Source organism: Polypterus senegalus, chromosome 7, assembly GCF_016835505.1.
Source record: "Polypterus senegalus isolate Bchr_013 chromosome 7, ASM1683550v1, whole genome shotgun sequence".
Taxonomy (NCBI): Eukaryota; Metazoa; Chordata; class Cladistia; order Polypteriformes; family Polypteridae; genus Polypterus; species Polypterus senegalus.
Window position 1 is genome coordinate 110991667 of NC_053160.1, and position 18749 is coordinate 111010415.

Sequence of the window (18749 nt, forward strand, 5' to 3'; positions counted from 1 at the left end):
GCGGCTTCCCTGCGCTAACCAAAACCAATGTACATACTTATTTCGGTGGTATGACGCCACTGTCAGCCGACATATTGAACTTTCCAACGTCACTAATTCTCCAACTTCACGTGTAGGTAGAAGGCTGAAATTTGGTACTTATTTCGGTGGTATGATGCCACTGTCGGCCGCCATATTGAACTTTCCAATGTCGCCAATTCTCCAACTTCCCGTGTAGGTAGAAAGCTGACCCCATTTTCACGAAATTTGGTAGGTGGCTTCCCTGCACTAACCAAAACCAATGTATGTACTTATTTTGGTAGTATGACGCCACTGTCGGACGCCATATTAAATTTTCCAAACGTTACTAATTCTCCAACTTCCCGTGTAGGTAGAAGGCTGCAAGTTGGCAGGCCCATTCCTTACAGCTTACTTACAAAAGTTAAGCAGGTTTCATTTCGAAATTCTAAGCGTAACGGTCATAACAGTCAACAACGTCCGCCATATTGAACTTTCTTATTTATGGCCCCATCTTCACAAAATTTGGTAGGCGGCTTCCCTGCGCTAACCAAAACCAATGTACATACTTATTTCAGTGGTATGACGCCACTGTCAGCCGCCATATTGAACTTTCCAACGTCACTAATTCTCCAACTTCACGTGTAGGTAGAAGACTGAAATTTGGTACTTACTTCGGTGGCCGCCATATTAAACTTTTAACGGAGACCGATGTACGTGCTTATTTCGTTGGTATGACACCACTGTCGACCCCATATTGAACTTTCTGTCACTAATTCTCCAACTTCCCGTGTAGGTAGAAGGCTGAAATTTGGCAGGCTCATTCCTTACAGCTTACTTACAAAAGTTTAGCAGGTTTCATTTCGAAATTCTACGCGTAACGGTCATAACGGTCAACAATGTCCGGCAAGTTGAACTTTCTTATTTATGGCCCCATCTTCACAAAATTTGGTAGGTGGCTTCCCTGAGCTAACCGAAACCAATGTATGCATTACTTGTTTCGGTGGTATGACGCCACTGTGAGCCGCCATATTGAACTTTCCAACGTCACTAATTCTCAAACTTCCCATGTAGGTAGAAGGCTGATATTTGGCAGGCTCATTCATTACAGCTTACTTACAAAAGTTAAGCAGGTTTTATTTTGAAATTCTACGTGTAATGATCATAACGGTCAACAACGTCCGCCATGTTGAACTTTCTTATTTATGGCCCGATCTTCTCGAAATTTGATAGGTGGCTTCCCTGCACTAACCGAAACCAATGTACGTTACGACGTTTGAACAATTATTGCACACTTTCTGTAAATCCAATAAACTTTATTTCACTTCTCAAATATCACTGTGTGTGTCTCCTATATGATATACTAGCAAAATACCCGCCATGGCAGGGCCAGTAGTGTGTTAAAGAAGCAATGAAAAAGAAAAGGAAACATTTTGAAAATAACGTAACATGATTGTCAATGTAATTGTTTTGTCACTGTTGTGAGTGATGAGTGTTGTTGTCATATATATATATATATATATATATGTATTTACACACACACATAAACATATATATATATACATATCTATACATATACACATATATACATACATATATATATCTACATATATATACATACATACACACACACATATATAAACATATATATACATATACATACATATCTACATATATACACACACAGCTATTTCAGATCAGTGCAATACGCTGCTTGTTAAAACGGATGACTCCGCTCTTACGTGCAAGTCTGCGTGGATATTATGAACTATCGATTTGTTCAAGTTCTATTTAAATTTTAAATAGAAGGAATTTTTATTTAGTCGACAGAAATATCTTTGGTAGGAATGGTAAAAACAGACAGGAATATTATTCTGAATAAATCAACTCAAACCTTAAACAACTTATAATATTTTGCTCTCCATAAAAATATATCCTGTCTAAATTATACAAGTTAGAAATAAAGTAAACGTTAAAAGAACAAACATTCAAATTTCTTTACTCTTATGTAATTTTATATAAAAATAAACTTAGATTTTAAATATCCCAAAAGATTTTGCTCTCCATAAAAATATATCCTGTCAAAATTATACAAATTCAAATATGAACATGCTGCATAACAAAACCTGGAAATATAAATAAAATGTGTTCCTTTCAGCAATAACAAATCAAATCATTCAGTTGTCTTTGCTCATATGTCATTTTAGAGCTGGACGCCTGGCATCTTTTTTTGGCAACAGGTTCGTTTCTGTTTGGTGTGAGGTTCTGTGTTGTGGAGATTCTCAGGATGGATTGCAGGTGCTCATCAGTGAGGCGACTCCTGTGTGCTGTTTTGTTAGTCTTTATCACTGAGAAGAGCTTCTCACACAGATATGTGCTACCAAACATGCACAAGGTTCGAGCCGCATGTAGACGGACTTTTTGTTCTTCAAAGTCACCAAAGCGCCGTGCAAACTCAGTGCGCTCAGTTTATCAGCAAAGTGCGATTTGGGAACACCGTAGTGACGACTTGGTTTAACATTACTTGGCAACAGGGAAAGTGGGGCAAGGTGCACTGGTGCATTTGTGTCTCCCATAAAAGCAGCTTCACTTGAAATCACTTTGTGATTGTGCACGGTTAAAACGTCCGCTGAAGTGTCAGATTCTTATTTAATTATCTGCTTTCTGTATCTTCTGCATTGCATTCAGGTTACCCTGATGTTTTGTCTCATAGTGCCGTCTTAGATTAAATTCTGTAATTACAGCCACATTAGCTCCACAAATGAGACACACGGGTTCAGTAAACATATACTCAGCCTCCCATCGGTTTTAAAGGCTCTATTTTCAGAATCAACTTTTCTCTTCAGCATCGTGTGAGCTAGCTTCGCAATAACTTGCAGCATCATAAGGTAGACTTGATTAACGGGGTAAGTGTTCGCAAGGCAGCTGAAGCGCTGCATTATGGGATCTGTAGTTTATTGTGTTACCAGCGCTTCATATACCCGGCTTTAATAACAATAATACAGTATATAAAATGATCTCGCGGGCGGATATAATTACGCCGGGCGGATGTGGCCCGCTGCCCTTGAGTTTGACACATATGGACTAAATAGAACTTGAAAAGATATATTTTTCAAATGTGATCGCGCAATTCAGATAGAGTTGACGCAAGACTACAGCCTGCATGCCTCAATAAGTCATCCTCCCTCGCTCTTACTTTTTACCGCTCATCTAATGAATACACTGAGTATGGCTTTACCAAAACAATCATTGATGGCGAATAAAGTATCCATTATTCGAGTATGTAGATCGGGATATATATATACATATATATATATATACCGTATCATAGCGAGAAGTAGTGTGTTAAAAAGCTAGAAAAGAAAAGGGAACATTTTAAAAATAACGTAACATGACTGTCAATATACAGTATTTGTTTTGTGAGTGTTACTGAGTGTTGCTGTCATCAAGGATTTGATTATCATTATTTCTTTCAATCAGGTTCGTATTTGTAGGATGTGTTGTGTTCAAGTTACATTCCGTGTTTGTCAATCGTTGTAAAGATGACAGGTTTCATTCATCGATTCGTTTCTTACTGCATCAATAAACAGCTCGTCTTCTTCTTTATCTGAGACCTGACACACTGCATGCACGGGTTTTTTACACTGTCTTCCTTTAGCGGGACATTGACTTTTTCCAACGTGTGCTTTGTTTCCGCAGTAGCTGGATTTATGAATATGCTTGTATGTATCAGACGCTTCATATTTTTGCTGCCTTTTCAATTGTGTAATTCGGTTTTTGTTCAGCGCTCTTTGGAACTGTTGCTTTTATCTGTGCACTGCGCCAGTTCACGTGAGCCGCTCGGTGTACATGCATCGAAGGTTCCCAGCTGTGCTGGTGCCATCTCGTGCTATGTCCATGGCTGTATTTAATGTTACCTTAGTCCTGGCACTTAAAACTTTCTCTCGCAGTTTCGCTGAGTTTGTGTCAAACACCACCCTGACCATCTCATCTTCCTCTCCATAAGCACAGTCCTTCACCTGTGAATATTTAGTGGGAGTTTGCTATTGGATTGCGCTGACGGACGGCCTTTTATGGGCAGGCACTAAATTACAAACGCCAGCGGCAGCCTGTCTATGAACTTAATTTAAAGTGTAGGTTTACATCGTGCTTTGTTTCCAGTAGCAGAACTCATGAATATGGTTGTATATGTCACTCGCTCGCTTCTTATTGTTTCGCTGCCTTCTCAATTATATAATGCATGTTTTCTTCAGCGCTTTTTTGAAGTCTTCCTGGTTTTCTATGTACTGCGTGATAACGTGGGAGGCGTGATGATGTCACACGAAACTCCGCCCACGGCGTTGAAGCTCATCTCCATTACAGTAAATGGAGAAAAACTGCTTCCAGTTATGACCATTACGCGTAGAATTTCGATATAAAACCTGCCCAACTTTTGTAAGGAAGCTGTAAGGAATGAACCTGCCAAATTTCAGCCTTCCACCCACACGGGAAGTTGGAGAATTAGTGATGAGTCAGTGAGTGAGTGAGTCAGTGAGTGAGTGAGTGAGTGAGTGAGTGAGGGCTTTGCCTCTTATTAGTATAGATTTAACTGACATTTTTTATCGTAACAACCAACGATTTATACAGGAAAATAATGACTATTAACAAGGTTACCCAAACTTTTGCATCCCACTGTATATTGTTATTTGAAATACATGCATTTCATGTGTGTTCTGTATCTACAATGATCCGGGTAAATGTTGGATGACAGGAAATGTGAGACAAGAAATGTTGAACAAAATCTTAAGTAATGGCCAAACCATGTCATTACTTTGTATTCATAACGTAAAGGCACTCCACCATTCATCATCCTACTTTATACAAATTAGATCATATGACTATTAGGGAAAATACTCATTACAAATTAATTCAAAGATGTAGCCATTTATTACATTAGCTGATGGAGCTACCATGAGCTTTTCATATCTCATATTTTTTGGGTTTGCCTATGTATATAAGCTGCCTTTGTTATGTTCCATGTGTTAAATGTGTGGCCCTCCCAAGAGGCAGGGCCACCTGTCAATCACCCCTTTAAATCCAGAGTGTCTGGAATGGGTGATTTAACTGTGTTTTTGCTATGTTTTGGAATTTTGACCTTACAGTTTAGTTTCTCAGATGCTTAAATAAATATACTGCCTAGAGAAACAGAACGACTGGATGCTTTTCTTCAAATGGTGCAATACATTAATAAGCCTGTCTACTGTTGAAGTTGAGAAAGGAGATAATACTGAGACAACTGACATGTACAGTATTGTGCTGTATGTTGCTAGAGTGTTATATAATTGTTGTATCCTGCTTAGCATTCTCAAAATCCAAGTAATGAAATGTAATAATTTTTATATATAAAAATATGGTCAAATCACCATTCAAACAACTTGAGGATATGCTTAATGAAAAAAAGTATTGAAGTGATGTGGTAGTGCAAAATAGTAGTGCATTTTAGTCCTTAGAACTGAATGGGTGGAGGCATCTATGAGGTGCTTCACCTGGACTGGCTCCTGATTTGTACCCGATGCTGACATGACAGGCTACCTCTTACAGTATGTGTCTCTGAACTGGATTAAGTAGGACTGATGACATACTCCATCTAGGGACTCCATAATAAATCTAAATGATTTATCGAACCAATTAGTAGGTTCAATGAAAATGTTCAGTAAACATTGGCTTATCAACAACATTAAAAGCAAGCCACAGTCTACAAATGAATTTATTATATTTGTTATTAAGCACGCATCAGCCATTCTGGTGTGAACTAGACCAGTTGATTTCAATTTTAAAGAATAAAGTAGACACAGTACACTTCCCTTTGCTTCACTGGTTGATAATGCACTGTCTTATAAAATGCTTTGTGGACTCAGATTCCCCTCACCTTAATCTCTGAAATCTTTTTTTCTGTGTTCTAGATTCCTGTCTTAGCTCTGATGAGTTTCTGCACTACAAACACTTTGTTTCAAAGCAACATTATGGAAAGCAGATGAGTGAAGAGATGGAGGAGCAAGAGCTGAGACAGTTTTCTGCACTTGAACAGAGGGGGGAAATTGAATGGATGGACTTTCTCTACCATGAGTCTTTAATTGTCCTCAAAAAATTTCGCAGTAAGGTACAAAAATGCAGTTAAATGATTTTTCACTTTTTCAGCAATATAAACTTATCAGTACTAACCAAGCAAAGTCAAGCACAAAGATCAGTCAAATGTTAATACAGAAAATTGAAATATGTACCTGGGCAATAAAAAGTTATGCAAAACGTAAGCAAGTAGAGAAAGTGTTATTCTAGTCTGATGTGTACCTGTGATGGTCAAGGTGCCGGAACCACCATGGACCCTAAATGCATCTTATTACATTTTTGCCCCCATATCTGCCAGTTGTATGTGGAGGGATGCACAACGTGGCTAATCGGTTCATCTGGTGACCCAGGACCATGGTTTGGCACTAAAAGCACTAAAACAAACCCCATAATAAAACTAAACCCTTTAAAACAGGACAGTAAAAGCATAATTTTAATAAAAGTAAAACAATTAATTAATATGTAGTCTATAAAAAGTTCAATATTCAAAAAAGTCTTTTTAGGTTAGGTACACTGATTCTTCTTTAAAACGGACACCAATTCCTCTTGCTGTTGTCCATCCTTCTTTGTTTCTCATTCCCACTGACTCATCCCACTACTCCCACCAAATGTTATGGCCCTGGTGCCCAGAGCCGCCTTCACCTCCTTGAACTTGGGTCCATTAATTGCCATGGCCTGGCTCATCCTCGGACATGACTATTGATAGACCAGGTTCAAGGAGGTTATGCCAGCTGCACGCATCTGGGCCATCACAGTACCAAACTAATGACAACCTTATAAATGTCTAATTCAGCTTGGAGCTACAATCACTTGTTCTGCATGTTCCATATTTTGGTTTTGATCAAGTTCTATACAGTTGTGATGTAGGATTCACATTCAAGGCAATAATACCAGTCAAAAGAATAATTTCCAAATTAAGCCAACAATAGAGCGTAACTTTAAGAGTTATAAACTGTACTTTGTTACCTTATTAACAAATAATTACCTTAGAACATTGTAGCAGTCAGCTGCCACTAAGATTCACACCTTCAATATGATGGTGATTTATTTATTTTTGTAGAGGAGATCCCAGGGACGCCCCAGCCTTGGCCCAACCCACACACATTCAAAAACAGAGACAAAATAAAGCACACTGGGAACTAATGACAATTAAGAATATAATGAAGCAATTGAAATTGAGCAATATTTTTTCCAGCATGGATGAGGGTGAAAGATGAGGAAAATCTGGAAGGTTCTGTTTAACAAAGTTCTTGATTTGAAGATAGTGAAAGAAATGTGTAGCTGGAATGTTAAATTTGGAATGTAATTGTTCATAGGATGCAAAGACGTTCTCTATATAAAGATCTCTAAGCAAGTTAATTCCAAATTTTTTCTAGATATTAAAAACTGCATATGTTTGCGAAGGATGAAAGAGGTGGTTCTGTTGCAGAGGTGCCACAGATAGAAGCTTCTCATCTTAAAATGCTTTCTACATTGGTTCCAGATTCTAAGTGAGTGGAGCAGAATTGGGTTATAGGTATATTGCCGAAAACGTGTGTTTATTGGAGCACAGAGCAAGGAATACAAAGAAGTACTGCAGGATTTTACTTCTATTGTGGACCAAGCTCGTGTATGTTCTTCTATTTGTGTCCAGGTTCTTATCGCCTGTATGTTTGCTGCCCAGTAATAAAACTGGAAGTTAGGTAGAGCCATGCCGCCTTCTGCCTTTTGTCTTTGTAGGGTTGCTCTTTTGATGCGTGGATGTTTTGAATTCCAAATAAATGTGGTTATTGTTGAATCTAATTGCCTAAAAAATGATTTATTAATGTATATTGGAATGTTTTGAAATAAAAAAAGGAGCTTAGGAAGAATATTCATCTTAACAGTGTTAATTCTTCTAGCTAGTGTGAGATGAAGGGTTGACCATCTATGCAAGTCTTGTTTAATTTTTTCCATGCAGACAGCAACATTTTGTTGATATAGAGCTTTATGTTTAATTGACATGTTTACCCTTAGGTATTTAAACTGTTCTGCAATGATAAAAGGTAGGGTATCTAATCTAATATTATATGCTCGAGAATTAACTGGAAAGAGTACACTTTTATTCAGATTAATTCTGAGACCGGAGATCTTTTGAAATTCTGTGAGTGCTGCTAAGACTGCAGGCACAGAATTTTCTGGGACCGATATATACAGTACAATATCATCTGCATATAATGAAATTTTCTGTTCCAGTCCTTCTCTGCTAATCACCTTTATCTGATCAGTATTTCGACAATGTATTGCCAGTGGTTCAATGGCAATTGCAAACAGCAGCGGTGACAAGGGGCATCCTTGTCTAGTACCACGTTCTAGTTTAAAGTCCATCCATCCATCCATTTTCCAACCTGCTGAATCCGAACACAGGGTCACGGGGGTCTGCTGGAGCCAATCCCAGCCAACACAGGGCACAAGGCAGGAACCAATCCCGGGCAGTGTGCCAACCCACCGCAGTCTAGTTTAAAGTAGTCTGAGCAAATGTTGTTGATGGAAACTGAAGCTTCTGGGTTAGTATACAGTAATTTAATCCATGCACAAATGTTCGGGCCAAAGCCAAACTTCTCCAATGTAGTCAAAAGGTATTTCCATTCAATCATGTTGAATGCTTTTTCTGCATGCAATGATAATATTTCTGGTGTGTTTGATTTAGCTGGTGAGTATATTACATTAAACAGGCGTCGAAGATTTGAAGATAAGTGTCGGCCCCTAATAAATCTAGTTTGGTCTTGTGATATTACCAAGGGGAGCACTTTCTCTATCCTTCTAGCTATGATTTTAGAGAGTATTTTAACGTCGTTATTCAGAAGTGGAATTGGTCTGTATGATGCACATTGTAATAAGTCCTTATTTTGTTTTGGAAAAATGGTGATTAGTGCTTGGCGAAAGGTTTGAGGAAGAGATTGGTTATCTCTGGCTTCCGTAAATGTTGCTAATAGGAGGGGAGCTAGCTGAGCGGAGAATTTCTTGTAAAATTCTGCAGGGTAGCCATCAGGGCCTGCTGCTTACCCACCTTGGAATGACTTTATTGCATCTAGTAATTCTGATAACGCCAGAAGTTTATCAAGTTCCTCCACACTAAAAGTGTCTATTTGTGGTATCTGTAATGTATCCAGAAATGCGTTATATTGTGTATTGTCTTCTTTAACACTAGAATTACCAGAGCCTACGAAAAAACTTGTAAATCCGGCCCACCTTAAATCGCTTCTTAAAATCATTCACAGCTCTCCACCAGCGTCTTTTGTCATCTAAATATGCTGATAAAAATCAGGCTGCAAGCAGCCGGCAATTCCATCCCCCCACTGAATTAGAATGTACACAAACTTCTCCCAGCTCATGCCTTGATTGATTTTCTGGGAGTGAAGTGGAGTTTTAGAGTGGAAATAATAGATCGTTGTTTGAAACACACACATTTCATGTCTGTTCCGTTTCTACAGTAATCTGTGTAAACACATTGTTAAAACAGAAACATTTTTTATATTCTACTAGTAGATGACAAAATGTAGGCATAAACTATATAATGTATGAAGCCTGAAGTATCAAACAAATACTTTCACAAAAGCTACAAATCTAACACAACAATTGCACTTTTATCTATACTAACAAAAGGCAAAGCCCTCACTGACTCACTCACTTACTCACTCACTGACTGACTCACTCATCACTAATTCTCCAACTTCCTGTGTAGGTAGAAGGCTGAAATTTGGCAGGCTTATTCCTTACAGCTTATTTACAAAAGTTAAGCAGGTTTCATTTCGAAATTGTACAGGTAACAGTCATAATGTTCGATAACGGTCGGCAACGTCCACCATGTTGAACTTTCTTATTTATGGCCCCATCTTCATGAAATTTGGTAGGCGCCTTCCTTGCGCTAACCGAAACTGATGTGCGTACTTATTTCAATGGTATGACGCCACTGTCGGCCGCTGTATTGAACTTTCCAACGTCACTAATTCTCCAGCTTCCCGTGTAGGTAGAAGGCTGACCCCATCTTCATGAAATTTGGTAGGCGGCTTCCCTGCGCTAACCAAAGCCAATGTACGTACTTATTTCAGTGGTATGATGACACTGTCGGCCGCCATATTGAAGTTTCCAATGTCACTAATTTTCCAACTTCCAGTGTAGGTAGAAGGCTGAAATTTGGCAGGCTCATTCCTTACAGCTTACTTGCAAAGGTTAAGCTGGTTTCATTTCGAAATTCTACGCGTAACAGTCATAACGGTTGACAACGTACGCCATGTTGAACTTTCTTATTTATGGCCTCATCTTCACAAAATTTGGTAGGCGGCTTCCCTGTGCTAACCGAAACCATTGTACGTAGTTATTTTGGTGGTATGATGCCACTGTTGGTCACCATATTGAACTTTTCAACAGTCTTTGTTACTTATGGGCCCATCTTCAAGAAATTTGGTACGTGGGTTCCCAACGCTAACTGAATCCTACTTATGTACATATATACGTCCATAGCCTGCAGCTCGGTCACCATGTGAGGCGGCGTTGGGTCCCCCATCCCAACACCTCTCACGTTGTTAGCTGCCTACCTATATAAGGCCGTCCGTCCGTCGAAATACTTCCTTAAAATTTTTATTAAGAAGAAAATTAAACCTTTTTAAACTGAGGGAAAATATACCAATACTTATTTGTTAAGGATCTCTTTGTATATCACATTTTCAGTTCGGCCCTCCAGTTGTAATATGACCAAGCTGTGTGCTGAGCTTGAGCATGCAACGTACAGTTGGCCATGTGAACAGTAATCTTGTCTGAAATCTCACAGCTTGGATTGCTGCTGTCATAATCGGTTTGAGTTTCATGGTTTGTTTCAATTACAACAGTATTTGCAGGACTTGTGTTGAAGTGACATTCGGAATCTGTCAAGCGTTGTAAGCATACAACCGGTTTCATCGATAACTTCACATCCAGCTTTTGAGAGTTTAAACATTCATAAACATCAAAGTGTCCACTACTGAAATTGTCACCTGTGAATCTAAGATGTTTAAGAGGCATTGGCGGTTGTCGAAAGGTGTAAAACATTTGGCCATTTCGGTACACTTGAAAGCGACAACCAAAAAATTCATCAGCAGCCATCAACTCACATGCAGATGCATAAGTGAAGGGCTTAAGCATTTCACTCTTCTAGTGCTCCAGTGTAGTATAATTATCTCCTGTATCGTCATCAGTCCACACCTTGAACCTGTCCCACCCAGTCATTCAATACATAAGACACAATGTTCCTCCGGATATTAAGAGTGAGCCTGATATGGCCGTGCAATATGTAACAAAGAGAATGGAAAAGGTAGGTGCCAAATCTGGGCATGAAAACCACTCGGTAAATGACAGTTCTTTGATCGATGGTGATCACCTCGATAGACATGTTAATGGGGGTACGGTTGGAATGATAAAGGAAATGTGTACCTGAACAATGTAAAGTAAGTCTAAAATACCTACACAATAACTATAATCGTAATAAATGAACAATAAAAGAGTGGAGAAGCCATGGATTAAATAAAAAGGCCGTAGTTATCAGCAGGAAGACTTTGAATCCCGTGGCGAAGCAAGGAAGGGAATGTAGAGACTGGAGCGACGGACGGCCTTATATAGGCAGGCAGCCAACAACGTGGGAGGCGTTGGGATGGGGGACCCAACATTGCCTCACACGGTGACTGAGCTGCAGGCTATGGACGTATATATAATATGTACGTAAGTAGGATTCAGTTAGCGTTGGGAACCCGCGTACCAAATTTCTTGAAGATGGGCCCATAAGTAACAAAGACCGTTGAAAAGTTCAATATGGCGGCCGACAGTGGCATCATACCACTGAAATAAGTACCAAATTTCAGCCTTCTACCTACACAGGAAGTTGGAGAATTAGTGACGTTGGAAAGTTCAATATGGCGGCTGACAGTGGCATCATACCACCGAAATAAGTACGTACGTTGGTTTCGGTTAGCGCAGGGAAGCCGCCTACCAAATTTCGTGAAGAGGGGGCCATGAATAAGAAAGTTTAACTGGCGGACGTTGTTGACAGTTATGACCATTAAGCGTAGAATTTCGAAATGAAACCTGCTTAACTTTTGTAAGTAAGCTGTAAGGAAGAAGCCTGCCAAATTTCAGCCTTCTACCTACACGGGAAGTTGGAAAATTAGTGACGCTGGAAAGTTCAGTATGGCGGCCGACAGTGGCGTCAAACCATCAAAATAAGTACGTACATTGGTTTCGGTAAGCGCAGGGAAGCCACCTACCAAATTTCGTGAAGATCCATCCATCCATTTTCTAACCCGCTGAATCCGAACACAGGGTCACGGGGATTTCGTGAAGATGTGGCCATAAATAAGAAAGTTCAACATGGCGGACGTTGTCGAACGTTATCGACCGTTATGACCGTTACATGTAGAATTTCGAAATGCTTAACTTTTGTAAGTAAGGTGTAAGGAATAAGCCTGCCAAATTTCAGCCTTCTACCTACACGGGAAGTTGGAGAATTACTGATGAGTGAGTCAGTGAGTGAGTGAGCCAGTGAGGGCTTTGCCTTTTATTAGTATAGATGACTGGGACAGGTTCAAGGTGTGGACTGATGACGGTACAGGAGATAATTATACTACACAGGAGCACTATAAGAGTGAAATGCTTAAGCCCTTCACCTATGGTTCTGCATGTGAGTTGATGGCGGCTGCTGAATTGTTCAGTTGTCGCTTTCAAGTGTACCAAAATGGCCAAATATTTTACACCTTTCGACAACTGCCAGTGTCTCTTAAACATCTTAGATTGACAGGTGAGGATTTCAGTAGTGGACACTTTGATGTTTATGAATATTTAAATTTAATCGATGAAACTGGTTGTATGCTTACAACGCTTGACAGATGCCGAATGTCACTTCAACACAACAAGTCCTGCAAATACTGTCGTAATTGAAACAAACCATAAAACTCAAACCAATTATGACAGCAGCAATCCAAGCTGTGAGATTTGAAACAAGATTACTGTTCACATGGCGTACTGTACATTGCATGCTCAAGAGTAAGCTCAGCGCACAGCTTGGTCATATTACAACCGGAGGGCCGAAATCACAATGTGGTATACAAAGAGATCCTTAACAAATAATTATTGTATATTTTCCCTCAGTTTAAAAAGGTTTAATTTTCTTCTTAATAAAAATTTTAAGGCAGTACTTGTGAACACGGCTGAGATAATAAAACTGATTTAAAAAAAAACAAAAAACAAAGCTAACCATTACAAGTATCATAAATTACACCGGATGTTACAGACTGAAATCAAATGTATGTTTTTATTCAAAAATAGTAAGACCAAGAGCAGTTTACTTCTCAAAACGGAGTGCTGCAGAATCGAACTCGCAACCTTTTGATTCCCAGTTGGCAGCTGATTCTATTGCGCTACGGAGGCAGCCATAATAAATGGGTGTCAATGTCGTATGTTAAGGCGGCTTTTTGTTTCTGCAGTTATATTTTTGAATAAAAGTGCAATTGTTGTGTTAGATTTGTAGCTTTTGTCAAAGTATTTGTTTGATACTTCAGGCTTCATACATTATATAGTTTATGCCTATATTTTGTCATCTACTAGTAGAATATAAAAAATGTTTCTGTTTTAACAATGTGTTTACACAGATTACTGTAGAAACGGAACAGACATGAAATGTGTGTGTTCCAAACAACGATCTATTATTTCCACTCCAAAACTCCACTTCACTCCCAGAAAATCAATCAAGGCATGAGCTGGGAGAGGTTTGTGCACGTTCTAAGTCGGTGGGGGAATGGAATAGCCAGCTGCTTGCAGCCTGGTTTTTATCAGCACATTTAGATGACAAAAGACACTGGTGGAGAACTGTGAACGATTTTAAGAAGCGATTTAAGGTGGGACAGATTTACGAGTTTTTTCGTAGGCTCTAGTGTTAAACTCAATAGTATATAGGGGTTTATAGTAGTCTCTGAAAGTGTGCATTATATTTTTGTGGTCGACGATTTTATCTCCGTTCGCGTTGGTGATTACTGAGATTGCGTTGCGCACTTCTTGCTTGTGAATTTGTTGAGCTAAAAGCTTATTAGCTTTCTCTCCATGTTCATAGTAATGATGTCTGGATTTATAGATTAGTTGTTCAGTTTCTTTAGTTGTCAAGAGGTTTAATTCTGAATGTAGAGCCTGCCTTTTCCTATGTAGAGTCTCGCTTGGTAGTCTGGCGTGTTCTTCATCTATTTTAGTAATTTCGCTTTTTATCTCTGCTACTTTCTTGGCTTCGGATTTATTTCTGTGGGAAAGATAATCTGTCCTCTTAAGAAGGCCTTGAGAGTTTCCCAGAGTATTCCTGCAGATATCTTGGGGATGTATTTGTCTCTAGAAAGAATTTGATTTGTTTGGATATAAATTCTGTACAATTCTCGTCAGCTAATAGAAGCGGGTTGAGGCGCCATCTGCGGGTGAGTGTATGGGGCTTAGTAATTTTAGCTCCAAGATCATAGGTGCATGGTCAGAAATAACAATAGCATCGAATTTGCAAGATTTAATCATAGGCAAGAAGTTATTGTCTATAAAGAAGTAATCAATCCTTGAGTAGCAATGATGTACTGGTGAGTAGAAAGAATATGTTCTTGAATTTGGGTTTAAAAACCTCCAGGGGTCTGATAAGTTGTGATCAGTTATAAACTTTGTAATTATCTTTGCAGTTAGATGCTGTTCCCCCTGTGGAGGAAGTCCTATCTAAAAGTGGATTTAGAACACAATTAAAGTCCCCAGCCATTATAACTTTATGAGTGTTCAGATTGGGAATGGATGCAAATAAATTTTGTATAAATTCCTTATCATCAACATTAGGTGCATAAACATTTATCAAGATCATTTTACAGTTAGATAAGTCTCCCATGACCATTACATATCTCCCTTCAGGATCCAATACTACATCTGATGCTACAAATGGTACTGTTCTATGTATGAGAATTCCCACACCTCTAGTTTTCTTTGTAAAACTAGAATGGAACATTTGGCCAGTCCAGTCTTTTTGCAGCTGGAACTGATTGCTTAGTAAGTGGGTCTCCTGTAAAAATACTATTTTAGCGTTTAGACCTGTTAGGTGGGAGAGTACTTTCTTTCTCTTTAATTTGTGATTCAGGCCTTTAACATTCCAGCTCACGAAGTTAACTGTCCCATCATGGAGACATTGATTCTGAGTTTTTGATGTCATTTTATAGTCTTAACTGGAAGTGAGACAGCTTCGCCCTAATTTCCTATTTCCCCTAGTGTTGTTGCCATGCAGCTTATTATTACGTTGGTAGTTATAATTATAAAGATTAAGAGGATAGATTAGGTATAGATCAAGCCTGCTCTCTTTCTCTCCCCCCCTTAAATTTTGCCTCCCCAAGTGAGGCAAGAGCCCACTTCACACAGTCCCAGTCCTCTGACTTCCCCAGAGACAGAGCACGTCCAAAGCAAAATAAGCCCCCACGCAGCGGAGTTTTAGGGCTAAAAGATAGAGATATCTATTACCAATATAGTCAAAAAAAAATTTGCACTTAAATATATATATAGTCTTCAGCAATCTTAGTGCATTAAGATAATACACCCAGATAATAAACCCGAGGGATGGTGTTAAAAATCTGTCCAGAATAAGCATAGTGCAATAATAGCAATAACAATAAACCAAGGGTATGATGTTTAACAGTATCGTTTAGGTTAGAGATGAAATAATTAGCTAATAAAAAAAAAGAAAAAAGAGAAAAAAGAAAAAGTAATTAAGTACAATAAAACATAAACAGATAGCGCCCTATGATAAAAACCCGTTTTTTAAACAAATAGATCAGACAGTAGATTATTAATCCTTGCTATATCATTAACGGCCATGACTCACTATTATGTATTAGAATAGTCCCGGGATCAGCTTTCTTAATTCTTTTTCTGCTAGCAAAGACATAGAATTGACCCTGCCATTCCACTTTCAGTTTGGTCAGATACAAGAGGCTGTATTTGACACTGGCTTGCCGTAACCGCTGTTTAATGTTGTAGAAGGCTGCACGTTTAATAGCTGTTGCTGGAGAAAAGTCAGGGAAGATACGAATGTGGTTATTTTCATATATAATATCTTTCTTTTTTCTGAGGAGTGCCATCTCCTCTAACTTAAATGATAATCTTTTAAAGCGAATTATAAAAGATCTGGGTCTAACGTTGTTTGATCCGCGTACACGGTAAGCTGCTGCTATCTCAGATTCTGCTTTAAAGTTGTCCCTGATTATTTTAGAAAAAAGTTCAGCTGCGAATTTCACAGGGTTTGGACTTTCTCGATTCTCAGGCAGACCTTCAATTCTGACATTATACCTTCTGCTTCCATCTTCCAAAGCAGCCAGTCTGTCTCCGAGTTTTTTGCATTCAGAGCTGACATTTACTGCTTTTTCCTCGGCACTGGCAGCTAATTTTTCGGCTATTTCAATCCGAGTCGTGAATGTCTTCTTGAGATCCTCCAATTGATCAGTAAGCGTGCTCAGTTTAACTGAGTTTTCCTGAATGTACTCAACAATTTTACCCAGCACCTGTCGCATCTCAAGTTGCATCTCCTGTCGCAGCCTTTCATTTGCTTGTTGCAAATTCAGCCGCTGCGTTTCGTTTGCCTGTTGCAATTTCTGTCACAGGCATTCATTTGCCTGTTTTAACTCCTGTCTCTCCTCCTGTCTCAGTTTTTCATTTGCCTTTACCCTTGCTTTCTCATTAGCCTTCTCGCTTTTCTTTATATCTTGCATGAGCTCAGCGAACATCCCCTGCAGTTTGGACATTTCAATTGTGCTTTCTTGTAACATAGATGAAGCAGCAGGCTCTACTGTAGCCGGTGTCCCCCCTGCTCCCAGCTCACGTGGAGTAATTGAAGCCGCAGACTGCAAGGCCTTTTCCAGTTTCAGGTGATCTTCTCCAATCAGCGAGCTATCGAGATCTGCACTCACGATCGTACCTTCGCTCCCCTTTTCGCTCTCAGCCGGCGACGATGTAGCGGACCGTGGTCCCGAGGAGTCTGTACTTTCGCCCATCTGATCCAGGTCTGTCTCTGAAAGGCCATATCTTGAACTAGGGCTTGCTGATCTTAGCTTGGATGTAGATTTAGTTTTCGATTCTTTCGGACCCCCTTTCTTGTTGGCCATGTTTATATATGCTTACATATACTGTAGCAGTCCCTCTTTGGTTGAATAAATACAGGATATCTCAGGATAACAAGCAAATAATATGAAAAATAATACCGCTGCTAACAGAGCTCCACTTCAGATGTCCATCTCTCGCATCGGACGAGACCAAAAGGTTTTTAAGTAAATAGTGTGATGAATGGCTTAAGTTCTTACTTGGCTGGGAGACCTTGTTGATAGAAGGCCCGAGGCAGAGAGCTTGTACGGGACATTACCTCCCCAGGAATGGTAGGGGCGCTATCCCTCTTGGCTTGGCACAGAGACACAGACTAGGACAGCGTTTCTCAACCTTTAAGTATTTGCGACCCGAGTTTTCATAACAGTTTTAGTCACGCCTCCCGTAACATTTTTTTAAATGCAGATGCATATTTTATTATACCTACTTAACTTTCATCGACATTTATCTAACTCTATATTTATTGTTCTAGTATCAGAATGTAGTTTAAGTTAATATGTTTTGGTTTCAACAGATGTTTTATTCATATTTTTGATTTTTGTTTTCTTTTTTTCACATCTTCGCGCCCCCCTTTTAGTTACTTCGCGCCTCCCTAGTGGGGCCACAGGTTGAGAACCACTGGACTAGGAGCTTGGGAGCTCAGCCCTGTCGGGCTCTGAGGTCACCGCCAGGGCGCACATGGAGAACTGTGGAGCCCTTTATTGCAGCACTTCCACCATATCCGGAAGTGCTGCCAGAAGGAAATCACGGTACACCTGGAACACTTCCATGTGCTCTATAAAAGGAGCGACCTCACTCCATTCAGGGAGCCAGAATCAAGAGGGAGAGGACAATGCTTACCTAAGGAAAATTTGGAAGTGGAGGAAAGAAGGAAAAAGAAGAAAAGTGCTGTATTGTGCTGTCTGTTTGTGCTAGTATTGTGCTTCATGTTGATGGGAAACGTCTCCCAGTGAATAAAAGCCTTGTGTTGTGCTGGGACATGTGCCTTATACCTGTTGTGTCGGAGGTTTGGAGAGCTGGTGCACTCTGGTGGTCGCAATAGATATGCTCTGAATATCTCATGTGATCTTCAGGAGCACTGATGCTCAACTGACAGCTGCTTTCTGTCTGGCTTCTTTTATCCCATTTTCACTGGAAGGGAAGAAGCGATACAGTCCTATAAATGATCCAGTCAAATGAAATATCCACAATTGGTAGGACCAATGGCACCTTTATTTGCTAAGTAATTTGTTGCAACTGAAATTGTGGGTAAGATGCACAGTAGTGGCAGAATTCCTCATCTATTCTTGGCAATTAAAATTTTGATTTAATCTGTTTTAAAGTGATTCCATACCTAGGTGACTCCTTAGTAAATGGACATGAGTCATCAGCAAATCTCACAAAGGTACTGGCTTGGTACAAATCAACAGTATCATCATTTGCCCTGGTGAAATTCGACTTGATATAACAAGTCATTTTGCAATACAATGTGAGATGCTGTGGTATGAGATTCCTGGCAAATTGACTATCTC

The 18749-nt window shown here is 39.5% G+C and overlaps 1 protein-coding gene across 3 annotated transcripts in view; it reads left to right on the forward strand.

Annotated features, from left to right (window-relative positions):
- Positions 1-18749, forward strand: part of phf24 (PHD finger protein 24) — a 333884-nt gene that overhangs the window by 241248 nt on the left and 73887 nt on the right. For all 3 annotated transcript variants that reach the window (XM_039759156.1, XM_039759158.1, XM_039759159.1), the window contains exon 5: positions 5940-6136. In XM_039759156.1, coding sequence (XP_039615090.1) covers positions 5940-6136 — 197 coding nt within the window. The remainder of the gene's footprint in view (positions 1-5939; positions 6137-18749) is intronic.